The sequence below is a fragment of the Gymnoscopelus braueri genome (genome assembly GCF_963280865.1).
Source record: "Gymnoscopelus braueri genome assembly, chromosome: 17".
NCBI classification, from domain to species: domain Eukaryota; kingdom Metazoa; phylum Chordata; class Actinopteri; order Myctophiformes; family Myctophidae; genus Gymnoscopelus; species Gymnoscopelus braueri.
In genome coordinates, this window is record NC_137617.1 from 19,496,669 (window position 1) to 19,512,718 (window position 16,050).

Genomic DNA, 16,050 nt, shown 5'->3' on the forward strand with positions numbered 1-16,050 from the left:
TTGTGATATGAAGAGACTAGATATTGTCTTAGACTTTTGTTATGTGATGTTTTCTGAACTTACAGTACCTGACTAATATTTCTCTTATTTGCCTTTATCCACTTAGTTATTATAGAAGGTAAATAGAAATAGCAACGTATATGTACATCATAATCCTAGTCCATTTTGAGGTGCTTGAAGGTGTAAGTGTGTGCATGCGTCCTGCTTCTAAATACTATCCATATGTGATATGTGCACACTGCTCAATATCTATTTACCCCTAAGTATGTGTATTGCATGTGTTGCATATGTTTGTGTGTGTGGCGTGCAGTCTGTATGAAGTCAATATTGCCGCACAATATCGATATTGAGGTATCATAGATATTTGATTTTGACCATATCGCTCAGCATGAGTACATGCAAGTAAGACTCTACTTGTCATTCTGCTTACTAAGGATTTCCAAACATCAATTCCCTTAGAACTTCCACAGCAGAGACTGCTGGTCTTGCTGTTTTGTACTGACACCTGGGTTTCTCACTATGGGAATTGGGAAATACTTTCCACTCTCCACCCTCCTCTCTTAGGAAGAATGTGTGCCAGGAGCTGGCTGTATCCTTACCCAGCACTTCTCTGCATGCAAAGAAAAGGAAATCTCATTTCTGGGTGTCTTTAACCACTTAAGCCCTATATGCATCATTTCTTGTGCGACAAAAAGCGAAAATAGCTGCTCTACAAGCTCATACAGTACCACTTGCAGATCTGCTATTTTTGAAAACCTTTAAAATAAGTGAAAACATTTGAAAATGTTTGCCTTTGCCATCAACAATTTTCAGATGCCATCAGTTTTTTGTAGCCTTGGCTGTAATATTAAGCTGGCTCTATGCTTACACACTATCTCACACTATTACTGTAAGTGCGAAATGCAAACATTGTTGAAAACTGAGTTGGGATGACTGTGTGCTGCCTGTAAGCTCAGTGATGAGATGCATTGATACCTCTACTGTCGGCAGTTGCTTCCAGCTAATGTAGATGTCTTTGTTGCTTTAGTGCCCCGACCCCTATCTATCCCTGCTGTGAGGTCTGTGTTTCGAGGCCGTGTTGAAAGGAAGCGTGTCTCTGATAAGACCTTAATAACAGCGCACATACAATTGCACTCATCTCTTGTCCATAAGTGGACCGCAGGCAATGGGTCTGTTTATTCAGGCTTAAGTCTTGGCATTAATTTTAAAACAATACAAGAGGGAGCCTTAGAATATCGATACAGTCACGATCTCTGCGCTCTGATGATTTTGGGGTGTTGCCCCTGCATTCCCCATTGAGCGTTCTTGCGCAGACACGCGATTTCTGAAGGAATCCAGAGACTTAATAGACTGCAGGTCGGGCGGTTTGGCCCCCTGAGGCAGCTTTTTGACTATAGGTCTTGTCCTGCTACGAGGGGAATGAACCCTTGAACCCATGTTTCAGAGCATACTCTCTACAGGGGTCAGTGTGTGATAGTGTTTTTATTCCCCCACTGTGAACTCTAATGCTTCTCGTATATAGATAGTGACACCAGTGGGCTGTGAGTAATGAGGATGGGGTCAGTAGGTGGACATGGAGTCCGTGTTGTTCCCCATTCCTTCCCTTCTTTTTCCCGTTCCCAGTTTAACTCTCAGAGTTACTGCAGAGTTTTGCAGTTCAGCTTGTCTCAGTCCTGACTCACTATACTATCCATTAACAAGATCAGACTGAACTTTGCACTAACTCTGTTACAGGTTGAATTGAACCAATGTGCTATCATTTACGCATGCTTCTAAATCTAAATATCAACTTACTCCATCTCAAGATGTTCCCCATTAGTGAATTTGCCGCAGCTGTTGTTGTATCACCAAAGGGAAAATGTTGTTTACATTTTGTAAACTTTCAACCTGGTGGTGTTGATAAAACTTCACCTCAACCTTTTTGTTGGCCAGAACTTTCTGGCATTTTGGGGGAGGGACTGAAAAGGGGGAAAAAAGTATTTTGAGAACTTTTGCTTTCAATACATTCTCTGCATGAGGGTTGAGTTATGAGGTTTTGGTCACACAGTGTTGTGTAACACCAGCCAGTTGACCTGCTGGTGTTCAGATCAAGGGTTGTATTTGTAACGGGTCAAAAAGATAAGTGCAATTTAGATAAACTATAGGACCTGGCCATATGGAGCTAGCCCTGCAGAGACCCAGTCTTCTTTGAATGGTGTGTGGGGTATTGCAACCTCTCTCGGTTACATCTGATTTATTCTCAGTTGCATGCTGTTATTGCGCACCTACTGTAAAATAGCAGATCTACAAGCACACAACGCATCACAGCGTGACACGTTGTGAGCTTGCAGATCTGCTAGTTTCGGTGCGTGACAACCACGCGCGACTTAGTATAACCCAGGCTTTAGTGTTGGCCTATATAGTAGAATGCTTGAGTTATTTAGCTGGTAAGAAATGCAAGTCTGCACAGGGAAAGCCAAGGTTGCTGGCCAGCATGGCGGGTGGTCTTTGCAGGGGAAAGAAAACAAATAACAGACTGCCAAGGAGTTCTCGTACCTCAGAGAGTACAGGAGTCACACATAATGACTTGAGACACTCGTTTCAGCGTGAGAGGGAAACATGCCCCTTGATCCCGTCCCGAAGGCGATGTCCTCGCCCATCCTTCCCCTCGAGAAAACTCTGGACAGTTGCCCAGATTGGGAGGACAATACCGTGATTAATTGAGCTTTTATGAAATAGGATATGTTTCGCCCTCGGGAAGTGACACACTTGGCCGTTATTGGGACAGAGCTTCCTCTCATGGCCTGTAACAGTTCCCCGGGGCAGCTGAGAGGCCGGAGAGCAACACCGAGCTCTTTAAAACAGAGGGTTTGGTTTGTTTACATGTCCCCAGAATCCACATTTCCAATATGAGCTTAACTGGTAAACTGTCAGGCTTGCGTATGCGGAAAATGAAGACATGAATTGTTAAAGGAGAGCCCTGGTGTAAAGCGATATGTTCCCTGGTGACCTTTATCAAGTGTCCCGTCCACCAACAAAACCGCAAATTAAGATGTGTTTGCACCGACTGCCACAGTACATCTGTCAGAAACATCAGGGTACACAAAACGCTGATGGAAATGGATGAGGTCTGCTGCGCTATAAAAGCTTTGCGCTCTGAAAGTGCCTTTAAACATCTGCTTGTGCTGGAACATTGCTTGTGGCTCACAGAGACACACGAAGGCCTCGTTGAAGAGCTCGCTGTGTAGTGTGCCCTCTGGCCCTGCATGTTTCCACTTGTTCCAACCAACCCTTCTTCTCGAGAACCAACCATAAAAAGGTAAAGAGAAAACAAAACAAATGTCCTCGGGTGAGTTCACCATTCCCTGATAGGGGTGATGATTTCTCATGTATGACTCACAGCCTTGGGTTTCCCGCCCCCCAGCCCCCCCCCCCCAGCCCCCCCCTGTTCGCTTGAAATAACATAGGCAGCTTCCAAACAAAGCAGCATTTTAGTTTTGGATCTGCGCGATCATGCTTTGGCACACCGCTCCGTGCTCCTTTTATAGGTAATGTGACTTAGGTAGGTGCACTTTTGCTCTGAAATCCACATCCAACCTCGGGAACCTTTGCCTTCATAAGGAAGTGTGCGTGTTTTTGCTTTGGATTGAAATTCAGCAAAGGTACAGATGATGACGCCACTAGTTATTAATGCCTCGGAGCATGGCTGCTCTTGGTGCTCTCTCAAGTCAATGTTAACTTATTCAAAATATGTTTGGATATTCTCTTACTTTGCCCCGGGCCCAAACACTAATTGACGAGGTCAATCCATTTACAGTGTAAATGGCTTGACCTCATCAATTAGTGTTTGGGCCCGGTAAATTTGCTATTTACTGTAGGTCTCCCTACTTTTGGTGGTAAATTACCCTTTGGTAAGTGGTTACTTAAACCCTGTACTTAGTGGACCGAAGTCCCCCATGGGCTCTATACTAGGCCCCCTCCTGTTTTTGCTCTACACTATCTCCAGTACAAGCTCTCAGCGCGTTGCTACGCGATCCATCGGGAGCTCTGCTATCTTTGCCAAATGTTCAACCCAGAAAAAGGACTTTCAAGTGGTTAATAAGTGATTAATCTGCTCTTACAGTGCTTCCCCTAGAAATGTTTATTTTAGAAACGGGGACCACATATGGATGAGAAGCACCGTCTAAGGGTGTGTTCACACTGTCTGAATGTTATGAAGAAAAAGCACTGCCTAGAGCGCCTTCTCTGCTGAAAATGAAAGACGTGACATCCTCCACCCCCGACAGCGGTATGGGGCAGACCACAACCTCGTCTAGGAGCTCCGTCTGGACGAAGCTCATTTTAAAGCTTACATCAGGCTAACCAAAGGGCAGACCTGATGGCTGAGCCAGCAATCTTGAGACGGCAGACCTGATTTATCATGATGATCAGCAGATGAAAAAGCGGTGCACGTCATATTGTGCATCTATCAAAAAGTTTAACTATTACCCAACTTTTGAAGGCGCAATGCCAATAGTTGCACACTTGACCAGTTCCTTTTTAAAGGCGGCTATCTTTTGTCTTTTTGTGGTGGCCTTTTTTGGTCATTTCTCACAGGTTTTTAACGTAAAAAGGCAGTGCCTATTTTTATTTAAAAAAAAAGGAGGGCAGTGTGATCATACCCTTAGACACCACAAAGGCTTAGAACCAGACCCAGACAAGGTGCACTTGTCTGCTAGAATAACAGTTTGTGGTTTTACTGTGTGTCCATTCTATCCAAACTGTCGCGACTCGGGGAGACACCGTGGTTCCTCACTGTCTAGCTAAATGCTGTTGTGTTAGGTGGAGGAGGGCTCTGTGAGGTCAAGGTGAAGGCATGCACTCACTCACGCACGCACACACACACACACACACATACACACGTGCACAGACGTGTCCTGACACGCACTGATTTCCCGTGTAATATTTCCACACCATATTTCTTTTCCTTTTTTTTCAGTGGAACAAGACTTGGATTATTGTGGCTGGGGTTTTTATGATCCAGCAGGTAGTTAGTGGAGGCTTCAGGAGATTTGTGGGCGGCTGTCATCATTACAACACTGGCTTCCTTGGACTGAGTTCATTTACTCTGCCTTATGATGACACCACCTCTCCTTTAGCTCCCTTCTTCCCTACACACACACACACACACACACACACACACACCTCTCTTCTCCTCCTTCTCCATTTTCTCTTCTCTCCTCGCCTCTTTTCGGGTGGAAACCTCGGATGTCCAAAAGCGTTACTTTTCAGGAAAGCGTTTGTTCCAAGGGATCCGATGTGGTTACCATTTAGTCACAAGCTGTTATTAATACTTTTCATCTGTTCAATTAATGTTGAAAACCCACAGACACACATGACCGTTTTCACTTGCACTGGAAAATGTTTTAAAGAATGTTGAAAATAGCAGAACTACAAGCTCATCTGTTGCATCTCGAATGTTGCATCCCGATGTTGCATCCCAAAGTGTAAGACGAAGTAGGGCATTAATTTCCGTTTTTAAAAAAAGTTGAAATGTGGAGATACAAGGTTTCTGCCCAGCAGCGACGAAACGTTCGCCTCACACCCTCCTCTAGTTTCAACAATAGCGCGTACAGCCCCCCCCCCCTTTCCCATCCCTACTAGCTACGAGTTATTCAATGTGCAAACCCAGATGTGCTGAATTAACCCTTGCCCTCTACTGTAGAAAATCCCTGAGGGACACGTTAAGGCCCCCCCACCCCCCACACACACGCCCCCCCCCACTGCCCCACTTATATAAACATTCCTCCATCCATGCATTGACTCTGTCTCTCAGCTCCTTGCAGGGTGTCCAGAGGGCTGTGGCCTCCATAGGTATCGTTAACATATTTGTGCCGTGAGACGGCCTTATAGAAACCCCCCCCCCCCCTGCGCTTTGTCTTTATGTGGAGCGAGCGGGACTGTGCTCACATAATATTTTTTTTTATTGCTGTTGTCAGCTCGGCCTGTGTGTGTTTAAGTGGGTCTCTCTCTACGACTGCGGGACCTCTCCAGTCTCCAAGTCCAACGTGTGGTTTTTCTGTGCTGTGTGAGCTCATCGCTCTGCTCTCGCTGTAGTAAATACAGCAGCATTACGTGACTGGATGATGTTCAAGTTGCGATTAGGGCTGAGGCACTGGCCTCCAATTAAGGAGGGAAAAAAAGGATGATTATAGTAGTTGATTTATTTATTTTTTACGTGCCCCCCCACCCCGACCCTCCTTCCATCTCTCCCAGCGGGTGGATTACATAGAGGTTACATGAGAGTCTCAGTGCGGTGATCAGCCAGTCGGTTCTCCGGGTCTGGGGGCAGGCTCATCTTTGAGCAGATCTAGCTGACATCATCCTCACAAGGGGGGTTTGTTAGTCAGGGCAGGATATTTGCTGAGCTTGGCTTGGAGCTCCAGCTCCTAGGCAGTTACATAGAATTTCCATTGCAATGACCCCCAGGCTGAAGCAGTACTGTATGTATCTCCCTGACCCACAGATTTATAGCTCTGGAAAGGTTTTAAGAGCCTATTGTATGGGATTTTGTGATATGCATTCACGAGCCACGTATACTAATGCTTTTTACCTGTTTTGTTTTGCAGCACTGGAATGACTTGGACGAAGTGAGATCTGAAGGGAAGAGCAACTCCAAGTCCAAAAGCCACTTGTCTGCTTCTGATCTGGACAGTGAGGATAACTGACTTGGAATCTGGCTGCTCAGTTTGGGTTACGTCGGTCCAGAATCCCCTGAACTCTGGGCTATAGTTGAATAGAGGGGACGGCAGAATGGATGGTGTTGATACCCTACAGAGCTCCGCCCTGGAGACTAAGGCCGAACGAATCGCCCGCTACAAGGCCGAGAGGAGGAGGGAACTTGCGGAGCGCTATGGCAACACGGACGAGTTCACCTCCAAATATGTCCGCAGAGACAGGAAAATCGGTGATTCATCGGAAACGGGCCCGTCACTGACCAAGGAGAAGGAGAAGTCGGAGGATAATGGATCAGAACACACTCACACCAGGAGGGGCCCCAGGAGCAAAGCCGCAGAAGTGGCAGAACAAGCTGACAGCGAGTCCTCCGTGGACGTAGGGGGCACCGATCACGTAGATTTATCCTCGAAAGCAGAATCGGCCCCCGCTGTGAAGTTGTCCTCGCATAACAGGTGAGTTTAGGACATATATCGTCTCTATAGACCAAATTAGGAAGCATATGCCTTGCTGTTAGGGAGTGTGTGCACAGTTAAGTGTTCCAATGAATCAAGACTGAATAAATCAGCCTGACTGTCTTGGATGTTGAAAACTTCAAGCAAAGGGTAGTTGGCTCTGAATGAAGGCGGCCAGGCATCTCTCTGCACAGTACAAATCCAGATTCCAGGGTCTAAGGATCCTTCATGCATCTGGCTGGTGCATTCACAGAGCCCATAGATAGTAGTACCCATCACCTCCTTTGAAGTAAACACCACTTCTAACATTTCCAAAATTGGCCATATGCCTCGGCGGTGCAGGACTGCCATGTTTGGCCGTTATGACGTACGAGCTGCTTGTTTTGGGTACAATTTACAGCCGTCAGGAGGAGGAATCTGAATGAACATGTGCCAGAGTCGCAAACAAGAGTTTTAGGCTCTAGTGAGTGGTATCCTGGGAAGACTTTTTCTCTCTTATGCCTAATTTATACTTAGTTGCTCGCCGGTCTTGCTTGCACACTGAAAATAGCCGATCTACAAGCTCACAACGTGTTGCAGTGCAACCCGTTAGTGAGCTTGCAGATCGGCTCCCGCACACGTCTAAGTATAAGTCGGGCCTTATTAGTGGCAAGGAATGCCCTGAGTCCTGTTCATGGATAACGCAAAACATGTCCCATCCTGGGTTCAGGGATGTTTTCTTTGCTGTAATGGAGCTGGGGATTGTGCTGAGTTGAGTGCACACCGTCAGGCTTGTCTCGTCCTGACAAGCACCCCGAGGGGGGAGAGAGAGCGAGTGAGAGATTTGAATGTGCACACTAGCGTGGAGGCAGTGGTGGAAAGTAACTAAGTACATGTACTTAAGTACTGTACTTAAGTAAAATTTTGAGGTGTTTTTTTACTTTACTGGATTATTTCCAATTTTCAGTACTTTTACTTCTACTCCACTACACCTCAGAGGAAAATATTATTTTACTCCACTACGATTAGTTGAAAACTTTAGTTACTAGTTACCTTCTAGATTTTGATTATTATTACAAAACATGCATTACCCACTTCAGCCCTATATACATTTCGGCCATTTGAAAATAGCCGATCTACAAGCTCACAATGCGTCGCGATGCGACGCATTGTGAGCTTGTAGATCTGCTATTTTCAAAAGATTCATAATGAGTACTTTCTACTTTTGGTACTTTAAGTACATTTTGATACCAATGCTTTTGTACTTTTACGCAAGCACAATTTTAATTCTGGACTTTTACTTGTAACAGAGTATTTCTACATTGCAGTATTGATACTTTTACTTAAGTAAAAAAAGTGAGTACTTTTTCCACCACTAGCATGGAGGAGAGAGAGCCAGTGAGAATGTGATGAGGGTTTGAATGTGCCTCGACACAATGCTCTAAGCAAATGTTCATGCCCCGTACTTATTGAACCAAGATAAGTCTGACTGGCGTGCTAGCAGATCCTATCGACCTTTTTGAGTTATTAGATTGGGAAAGACATGCCTTGTGTTGTTGCTGCAGTGTTACAAAATTAATTGTTGTTTGACAGGTTGCTGCAGGTCTCGGCTGTGTGAGCATTGCAGTGTTTCTTATCTTTCCTGTCAGTTTTTTCACAGCAGTAGAGGTTAGGGGCTATTTAGTTTTTGGCTCAATCTTTGCTCAAGTTTTGCTCCCTGGTTTGATGTTAACCACTTTCAACCAGGCATCTCTATTTTGGGCATTGAAGGTGAATTTAAAATGTCAGTTATTTTTATAATAAAAAGAGTATTTAGGGTTAAACTAGGAATATAATAACATGTTCTTTTGCTTAAATTGTAAATTGATGTTCGTAAGCTTGTTCCATAAAACCTCTCGGTCTCAGATATTTCATAAAAGCAAAGGTTAAGCCTCAATCTGCAGTTTCTTCAACTGGTTGACTGTACAACTACAGTATAGAACAGCAAGAACATAGGTTTAATCATAATTCTAGATATTGTGCAAATCCTTTTCAGTGCTTCTGTGGAGGGCTCCTTTCACACCGCTTCATAAATCAAGGCCAAACAAAAATGTTCTTTCAAAAATGTTGTGAGATTTGTTTTTGCTTTACTCCCTGTACAAGCATTAAGTGGTTATTGCCAAAAAGTCTTCATAATCTTCATTATTATCAAAGTTTTGGACGTGTATAGTGTTGTGTGTTTATGTTTTGGCTAAATAACTTTGTTTTCATGTCTTACACTTTCTCTAGTTTTGGTACGAGCGATTGTCTTACTATGGTGGCCCACCTCTATTGAAAGATTATGTTGGAAACCTTTGTTGTGGTGTCACTGTAAAGGTACACAGACTACAGTCTCGCTGACAGAGAACAGAAAGGCTGGCTCAGCTGACACGTCTATCACTTCAGGCTCCACAGGCCAGGCCAGTCCTGTTGTTGACGTTGTGACTTGGCCTATTTTAGACTGCCAACCGCACAAGCCTGTCACCACTTGTCTCTAGACAGTGACATAGCATATAATAACATATAAGTATCTGGACACTCGAAACAGAGCATTTGCCAAAGTGTCAACTGTCAAATGGACCCCTATGTGTCAACTGTCAGACTTAAATTATCATTGAAGATTTTACTGTGCATAGTGCATACATTATCGATTTAGTTTTTTCGTATTTTTTTTACAATCTAGGTATTCAAATGCGATGAAACTCTAGTGGGAGAAGGCACATTGAGCAAATAGTCTAATTTGAACATCTGATGACAATGGGACACTTTTTTCACTTCTAAAATAATTTAATTTACTTTAACCCATTTAAACCTGGAACCCCATTACGTAACTATACCTTTCAAGCCGCGAACCCCTTTTGGGGTTCTTGTTGCTATGTACAGTATATAGCAACATCATTTTTTGTAATTTTTTTATATATATATTTGAAGTTTTTCAGAAAACTTAGGTCAGGATTTAGAAGGTGTTTTTTAAATCGACCTCAGGTCTAAACGGGTTAATTGAAAATAGAAAGTTATCCACTGACTCATGTATTTGGAGTACATACATAGTCATAGATACTGTACACACAAACAAACAGCCAGGTAGCCAACACTTGCTGCAGTGTCAAGGTCATGTCATTTTACCCACATTCACTGAAGGCTGTGTGGCGGCATGTTGCGTCTGTCTGGAATGGGGACGGCATTAAGGAAGCTGGCGACAATTTCTCCCAGCGATAAATGGAAACACATCAGGAAATGGGCTTATCTGCCAACAGACAGGCATCCTGCCCGCTCACCCATTTACAGTCACATTCAAAAATACTTATCATTGTGTGGTTCTCCTTGACATGCATCGTCGCACAATAAATATTTACACATGTAAAGATGTTAGTATACGCGGTTGACAGCAGCCTCAACATTTCTCATACCTCAAAGGTTTTCAGAGGTTTTAGTTTCAAGTCAGGCCATGTGCATTCGTGTGTGTGTGTGCGACACACGTGCATGCGTGTGTGCATGCATGCACGTGTGTTCTCAGAGGTTATGCTGTCATTAGACTATTGTAATAAACACCAGCCATTATGGTGCTGGTGCACTTGATCTCCAGAGTCAAATGCCTCCAGTTACGAACAAGAACACGGAATGGTATTTTCAGCTAATTGCTGTTTATATGGCTTATGGTCTGTACTGTATGTTGCTAAAACAAAGCTGAACAGTACAGTACCTGCCCCCCCCTGAAGGAAGCAGATTTCCCAGAGTTCACCAAGCAAATTGGAGACAAATGGTCGCCACCGCATAACTGCAGAAATGTGAGAAATGCCACAATGTTTAGAAACATCTTGTATGCATGTAGCCCTCTTGCACAGCTCATTTCTACCACTATTCCACTAACACGATATTCTTTCCCTTTGCACTGCACATAATGGTTGTTCCTTTCTTCTTCTGTGTGTGTGTGTGTGTGTGTGTGTGTGTGTGTGTGTGTGTGTGTGTGTGTGTGTGTGTGTGTGTGTGTGTGTGTGTGTGTGTGTGTGTGTGTGTGTGTGTGTGTGTGTGTGTGTGTGTGTGTGTGTGTGTGTGTGTGTGTGTGTGTTTGTGTGTAGAGCCAGCCATGCATTTCTGTGGGTGTATCACATACAGAATCGCGGGCGATATAACTTCAAATCAATATTGCAATTATTTGAAACTTTTGCCTCGATTAAGATCAATGAATGATTATTTTTTTAAATAGTGAAAAATAGCAGATCTACACGCAGGGCTTAAGTGGTTAATCAGACTAATTGATTTAGTAGTTGATCATAAAAGAATCGATTCGAATTTCATGTGAATTTTGTTTTTATATACAAAAACAAACGCTGCTTCTCGATTATTCGATTAACCTGCATGAGCAAGATTAATTGGGTTATAAATGTCGGGTTTTAATATCCAGTATTTTTGGTTAATTCCCCAGCCCTAGTATTACATCATGTCAGAGAGATGGAGGGAGTTTGCTATGTGCCCAATAAATGACACAATGACACACGACTTCCTCTCCCTCCTCTTCTTCCACTGTCCTTCACTCTTCATTACTCTCTCTCTCTCATCCCCCCCGTCTCTCTTTGTGCTCTTCCTCTCTCTCTTCCTCGCCCCCCTCCACCATTGTTCTCTCCACTGTTGTCTTTGTATTTGTCCGTTTATCTTTTACTCCCCAGTGAGCTTAGACGGTAGCGTGGAGCTGATCCGCGCGCCCCCCCCCCCCCCATCCTCTTCAGCCGGCGGCGGACAGAGCGGGGTCCCCCCGCGATTAGCTATGGGGGATCTCAGAGGGGCGTGGCCTGGCTTAGAGGCACTCTGAGACCCAGGGCTGTGTCAGGACACAGCCAACACACTGAGCCAGGGGCAGGCCCGCATAGCGACTGTAGGGATTCTGAGCCTGTGTTTGAACTAGGGATGTTAACATTTAATCTATAATCGATGAATTGCCGTTAAGAAATGAGACACACTCCATAGAGCACTGCAGAGGGGAGGTGTGTGTGTCTGTGTCCAGCTGATGCTCGTTGACGCTCGTTAATGTTATATACTGTACATCAAGGCAATTATGTTTCTGCACTCATTTTCGGTTTCGGACTAGAATTTTCCTTTTGGTCCTTAAAAATGCGGACCAAATCGATTAATCGATCGATAAGGTTATCAACTATCAATTAATGAATTAATCGATAATTTGCTTCCCTAGTTTGAACCATACTCAAGTGTAGTAAAGAAGCATAATGGTGCAGCATATCGTTGCTGTCGGGCAGAAACCTTATCTCCATAAATCTTTTTGTGTTTTTTCGTAAATGAATGCCCTACTTGATCATACTACAGCGTCACACAAAAGTATCAAAAGTAGCAGATCTGCAAGCTCGAAACGCGGCTCGAAACGCGGCTCGAAACGCGGCGCGAAACGCGGCGCGAAGCGTCACACAAAAGTATCAAAAGTAGCAGATCTGCAAGCTCGAAACGCGGCTCGAAACGCGGCTCGAAACGCGGCGCGAAACGCGGCGCGAAACGGCGCGTTTTGAGCTTGAAGATCTGCTACTTTTGCTATATTTTAATTCGTTCAACAGTTTTGGACATATGAGGTTTCCACCCGACAGAGGCGATATTTACATAGGCAGTAGTGTAGGTCAGCATGGCATAGTACTGCATTGTGGGTTTCTTTTAGCTTTTGTGTGGTTTGGTGTGTGCGTTAATTAAAAAGGGTTGGGCAGGGTACTATGACACTGTACTGTATGTCCATTTTGAAGTGTGTGTATGTTTTCATTCTATGTCATGTGTGGGGTGGGGTCTATATGTCTTCACCCTCACATAGACACTTCCCCTATTCCATAATGACTTACCCTGGACCCGAAACACAAAGGTTTCTGCATAGTAAGCATCCTGGCTTATTGGAGCTTTTGGTGGGGCTAAACCCTAAATTGAACACATACACTTGAGCCCAACAATGCTTATAATTTTCCAATAACAGAATAACTTCTAAACAGTATTTCTTGGCTGCCGACCCACAAACCCGGCCCCAACCTTTGTATGTCACACATGAACTGTAGCATCCCTATTCTGGGCACGTCATAATAGGCAAACATTGGGGCGAAAATAGGCAAACACTCACAAGCTCACAAGCCGGTCAATAAAGTAATGTAGGGTTCAAGTTGTTAAGAAAAGGTCAATACAGCAATTAATGCAAATCATGCCCATATCAGGTTAACACATCGATATCAAGCTCTCCACAACGCTGCGAGTGCGCCCCCCGCCTCAGCGACCTTTGACCCCAACCAGCTGTCCACCGCGGCACTCCATTGTGTTTAAAGCGGGCCTCGCCCCGTCCCTTGTGTTACATCACTGCCCCCCTCCCATCCTCCCTGGGCAGCTGCGCTCCCGTCACATCCATATTTAATGCTTATTACTTTGAGATGAATGACTGTCCCCAAATGGTACACACACACACACACACACACACACACACACACACACACAAGCGCTGCTGTTACATCACTGCGAGCGGGGTGGGGGTGGGGGGGGGGGGGGGGGCTGGAGAGCAGAACGTAGACTTGATGATAATTAGTGTAACGTTAGACGCTGTAGCGAGCTCGTCCTGAGAGGCACGGGGTAAGTGGGGTTCTGCAGCACCGGGTTTGTGCCTTTGTTTGTCACCTCGTTGTGTGCGTTCGCCCGTTCAAGCGTTCTGTCAGCTTGCTGGATCTCTGAGTAGCTGAGGTGTGTGTGTGTGTGTGTGTGTGTGTGTGTGTGTGTGTGTGTGTGTGTGTGTGTGTGTGTGTGTGTGTGTGTGTGTGTGTGTGTGTGTGTGTGTGTGTGTGTGTGTGTGTGTGTGTGTGTGTGTGTGTATTGTCCATCACATGATGGTGTACATTAACTGTACACGTGGGCAGGTTAGCCTGAACTCACTGCACAGTATGCTCATCTTTGTGTGCGTGTGTGTGTGTGTGTGCGCCCACACGTGCAAACCTCTGTGATCAGTACTCATACCATCCATGCCACCTTTTGTCGCCTCCTCTGTCTTTAAAATTGTGACCTCATTTGATTCTCTGTCTCTCTCTGTCTCTCTTCCAGGCTGCTGGAAGCTGGCGTCTTGGAAGAGCCCAAGGGTAAGAGCTCTCCTCTTTCACTGCACTCAAACCGCTCCATTGTGGCTGTATGGGCCGACACTCCTTCATGTCACAGTTCTTTGTAGCGTCCCGTGTTCACGCAAACACAAGCCTTTATTACCCGTGTTCAGGTCACATGCCGGGGCTATAGATCATAAAGAGGATGCGTTTCTGATACTCCTGATTCCTGCTGAGAAGGAATGAAAACAAATAAGGAATGTTATTTTGCCTCTTGGCCCTCTCTTTGTTCGCAGTGGGGTTTAAAGTTAGTGCTTCACCTTAACCCTGAGTTATGCTCAGTTGTGCGTGGGTGTTGCGCACAGCAAATAGCCGATCTACAAGCTCACCACACGTCGCTACTTCGATACTTATTTTCGGTGGCCAACACCGGTGTGCAACTAAGTATGACTACAGCTTCAGAGGGGGTTCGTGTGTGTGTGTGTGTGTGTGTGTGTGTGTGTGTGTGTGTGTGTGTGTGTGTGTGTGTGTGTGTGTGAGAGGGAAGCAGGGATGCTGTGCAGCAGAGATTGTGCTGGCTCATGAATGGGGCATGTTTGTTTAATGGCTACTGAGTCAGAGGTTGTGCATGCTGTGCAGTAGGTGACGGTGCGAGTGTGCATGCATTTACATGCTAGGCATTTAGCAGATGCTCTCATCCAGAGCCACTTAACTATGTGCAAGGACGGAGTAAGCAGCATGAACCCTAGACAGACAACAACGACAACAACAACAGGGTAAGTCGTCGAGTAGATAGAGTGCTAAGAAAACAAGTATGCATTACAGCAGGTATCTACGTAAATGCGTGTGTGGCTGCGTTGCGTGTGTGAATTGCATGCACTTGGGTGTTAGTATTTGCATGGATGTTTTGTTTTGACAATTATATTATTCCTGGTAGGACGACTACCATTACCATGGACAAACATTACTTGCTCTGACAGAGAGAGGAGGAAATGGCTTGTTAGCAGCACATCGGCCACTATACAGTAGCTACCCTCCTGATTCACAATCAAAACACCTGAGCCCCTAGCCTGCTTACTGTATCTGCCTGATTACCCATCTCCCTGACTGCCTGCTTGCCTGTCTCTGCATTTGTTGTTGTGTTTGTCATAAAGTCTGTCTACTAGCCCACTAAGACCGGGAACACATCCGTGTCATTTTAAGATTTCTTTGGCTATTCAAAAATAGCAGATATACAACCGAGTGCCGCGCTCTGAGCTTGTAGATCTGCTATTTTTGAAAGATCGTGGAAATTTGTGCAAATCTTTGAATATATATCTATGTTTAAAGCGAACATTTGTAACTCAAATCTTTGCTTCTGGTGGTCCCTGGAACAAAATATTTTGAGATAATAATAAAAAAATCGGCCTCAGGTCTTAATGCCTGCCTGCCTGTCTGAACTGATTATCCAGCCTCACATCTAGTGGTCAGTCTCTCTGGCTGCCTGCCCGTCTACTTGATCAACCTTCCTGCCTCTTATGTCTGGCTGCCTATTGATCCAATTCACTGCCCTCTCATATCTGATTGCCCACCTAAGAGCTGGGCTGCCTTTCTATAGCAGACTGACTGCTGGCTTGCCTGCTAGCCTGCCTAATAGTGCCTATATCTGTCTCGTTACGTATGCCTGCCTGCATTTCTAATACAAGCCTTTCCGGGTTTCCATCCTGCTTGACTGGCTGCCGGCAGGTCTGTCTGTGTGTCTGCCAGCTTGTCGGGATGAATAAAAATCATCGTGGCCTTCACGTCATGCTACAGAGTGTGTGTGTGAATGTGTTGTGACAGATGAGAGTGACAGAGAGACATGAGGATGA

At 45.0% G+C, this 16,050-nt stretch overlaps 1 protein-coding gene across 1 annotated transcript in view; it reads left to right on the forward strand.

Moving 5' to 3' along the window:
• The window catches only part of LOC308105566 (supervillin-like), a 76,273-nt gene that overhangs the window by 12,281 nt on the left and 47,942 nt on the right, over positions 1-16,050 (forward strand). The window contains exons 2-3 of the mRNA XM_080456385.1: positions 6,588-7,148; positions 14,208-14,242. Of these exons, the coding sequence (XP_080312511.1) occupies positions 6,772-7,148; positions 14,208-14,242 (412 nt within the window). The 5' untranslated portion in view covers positions 6,588-6,771. The remainder of the gene's footprint in view (positions 1-6,587; positions 7,149-14,207; positions 14,243-16,050) is intronic.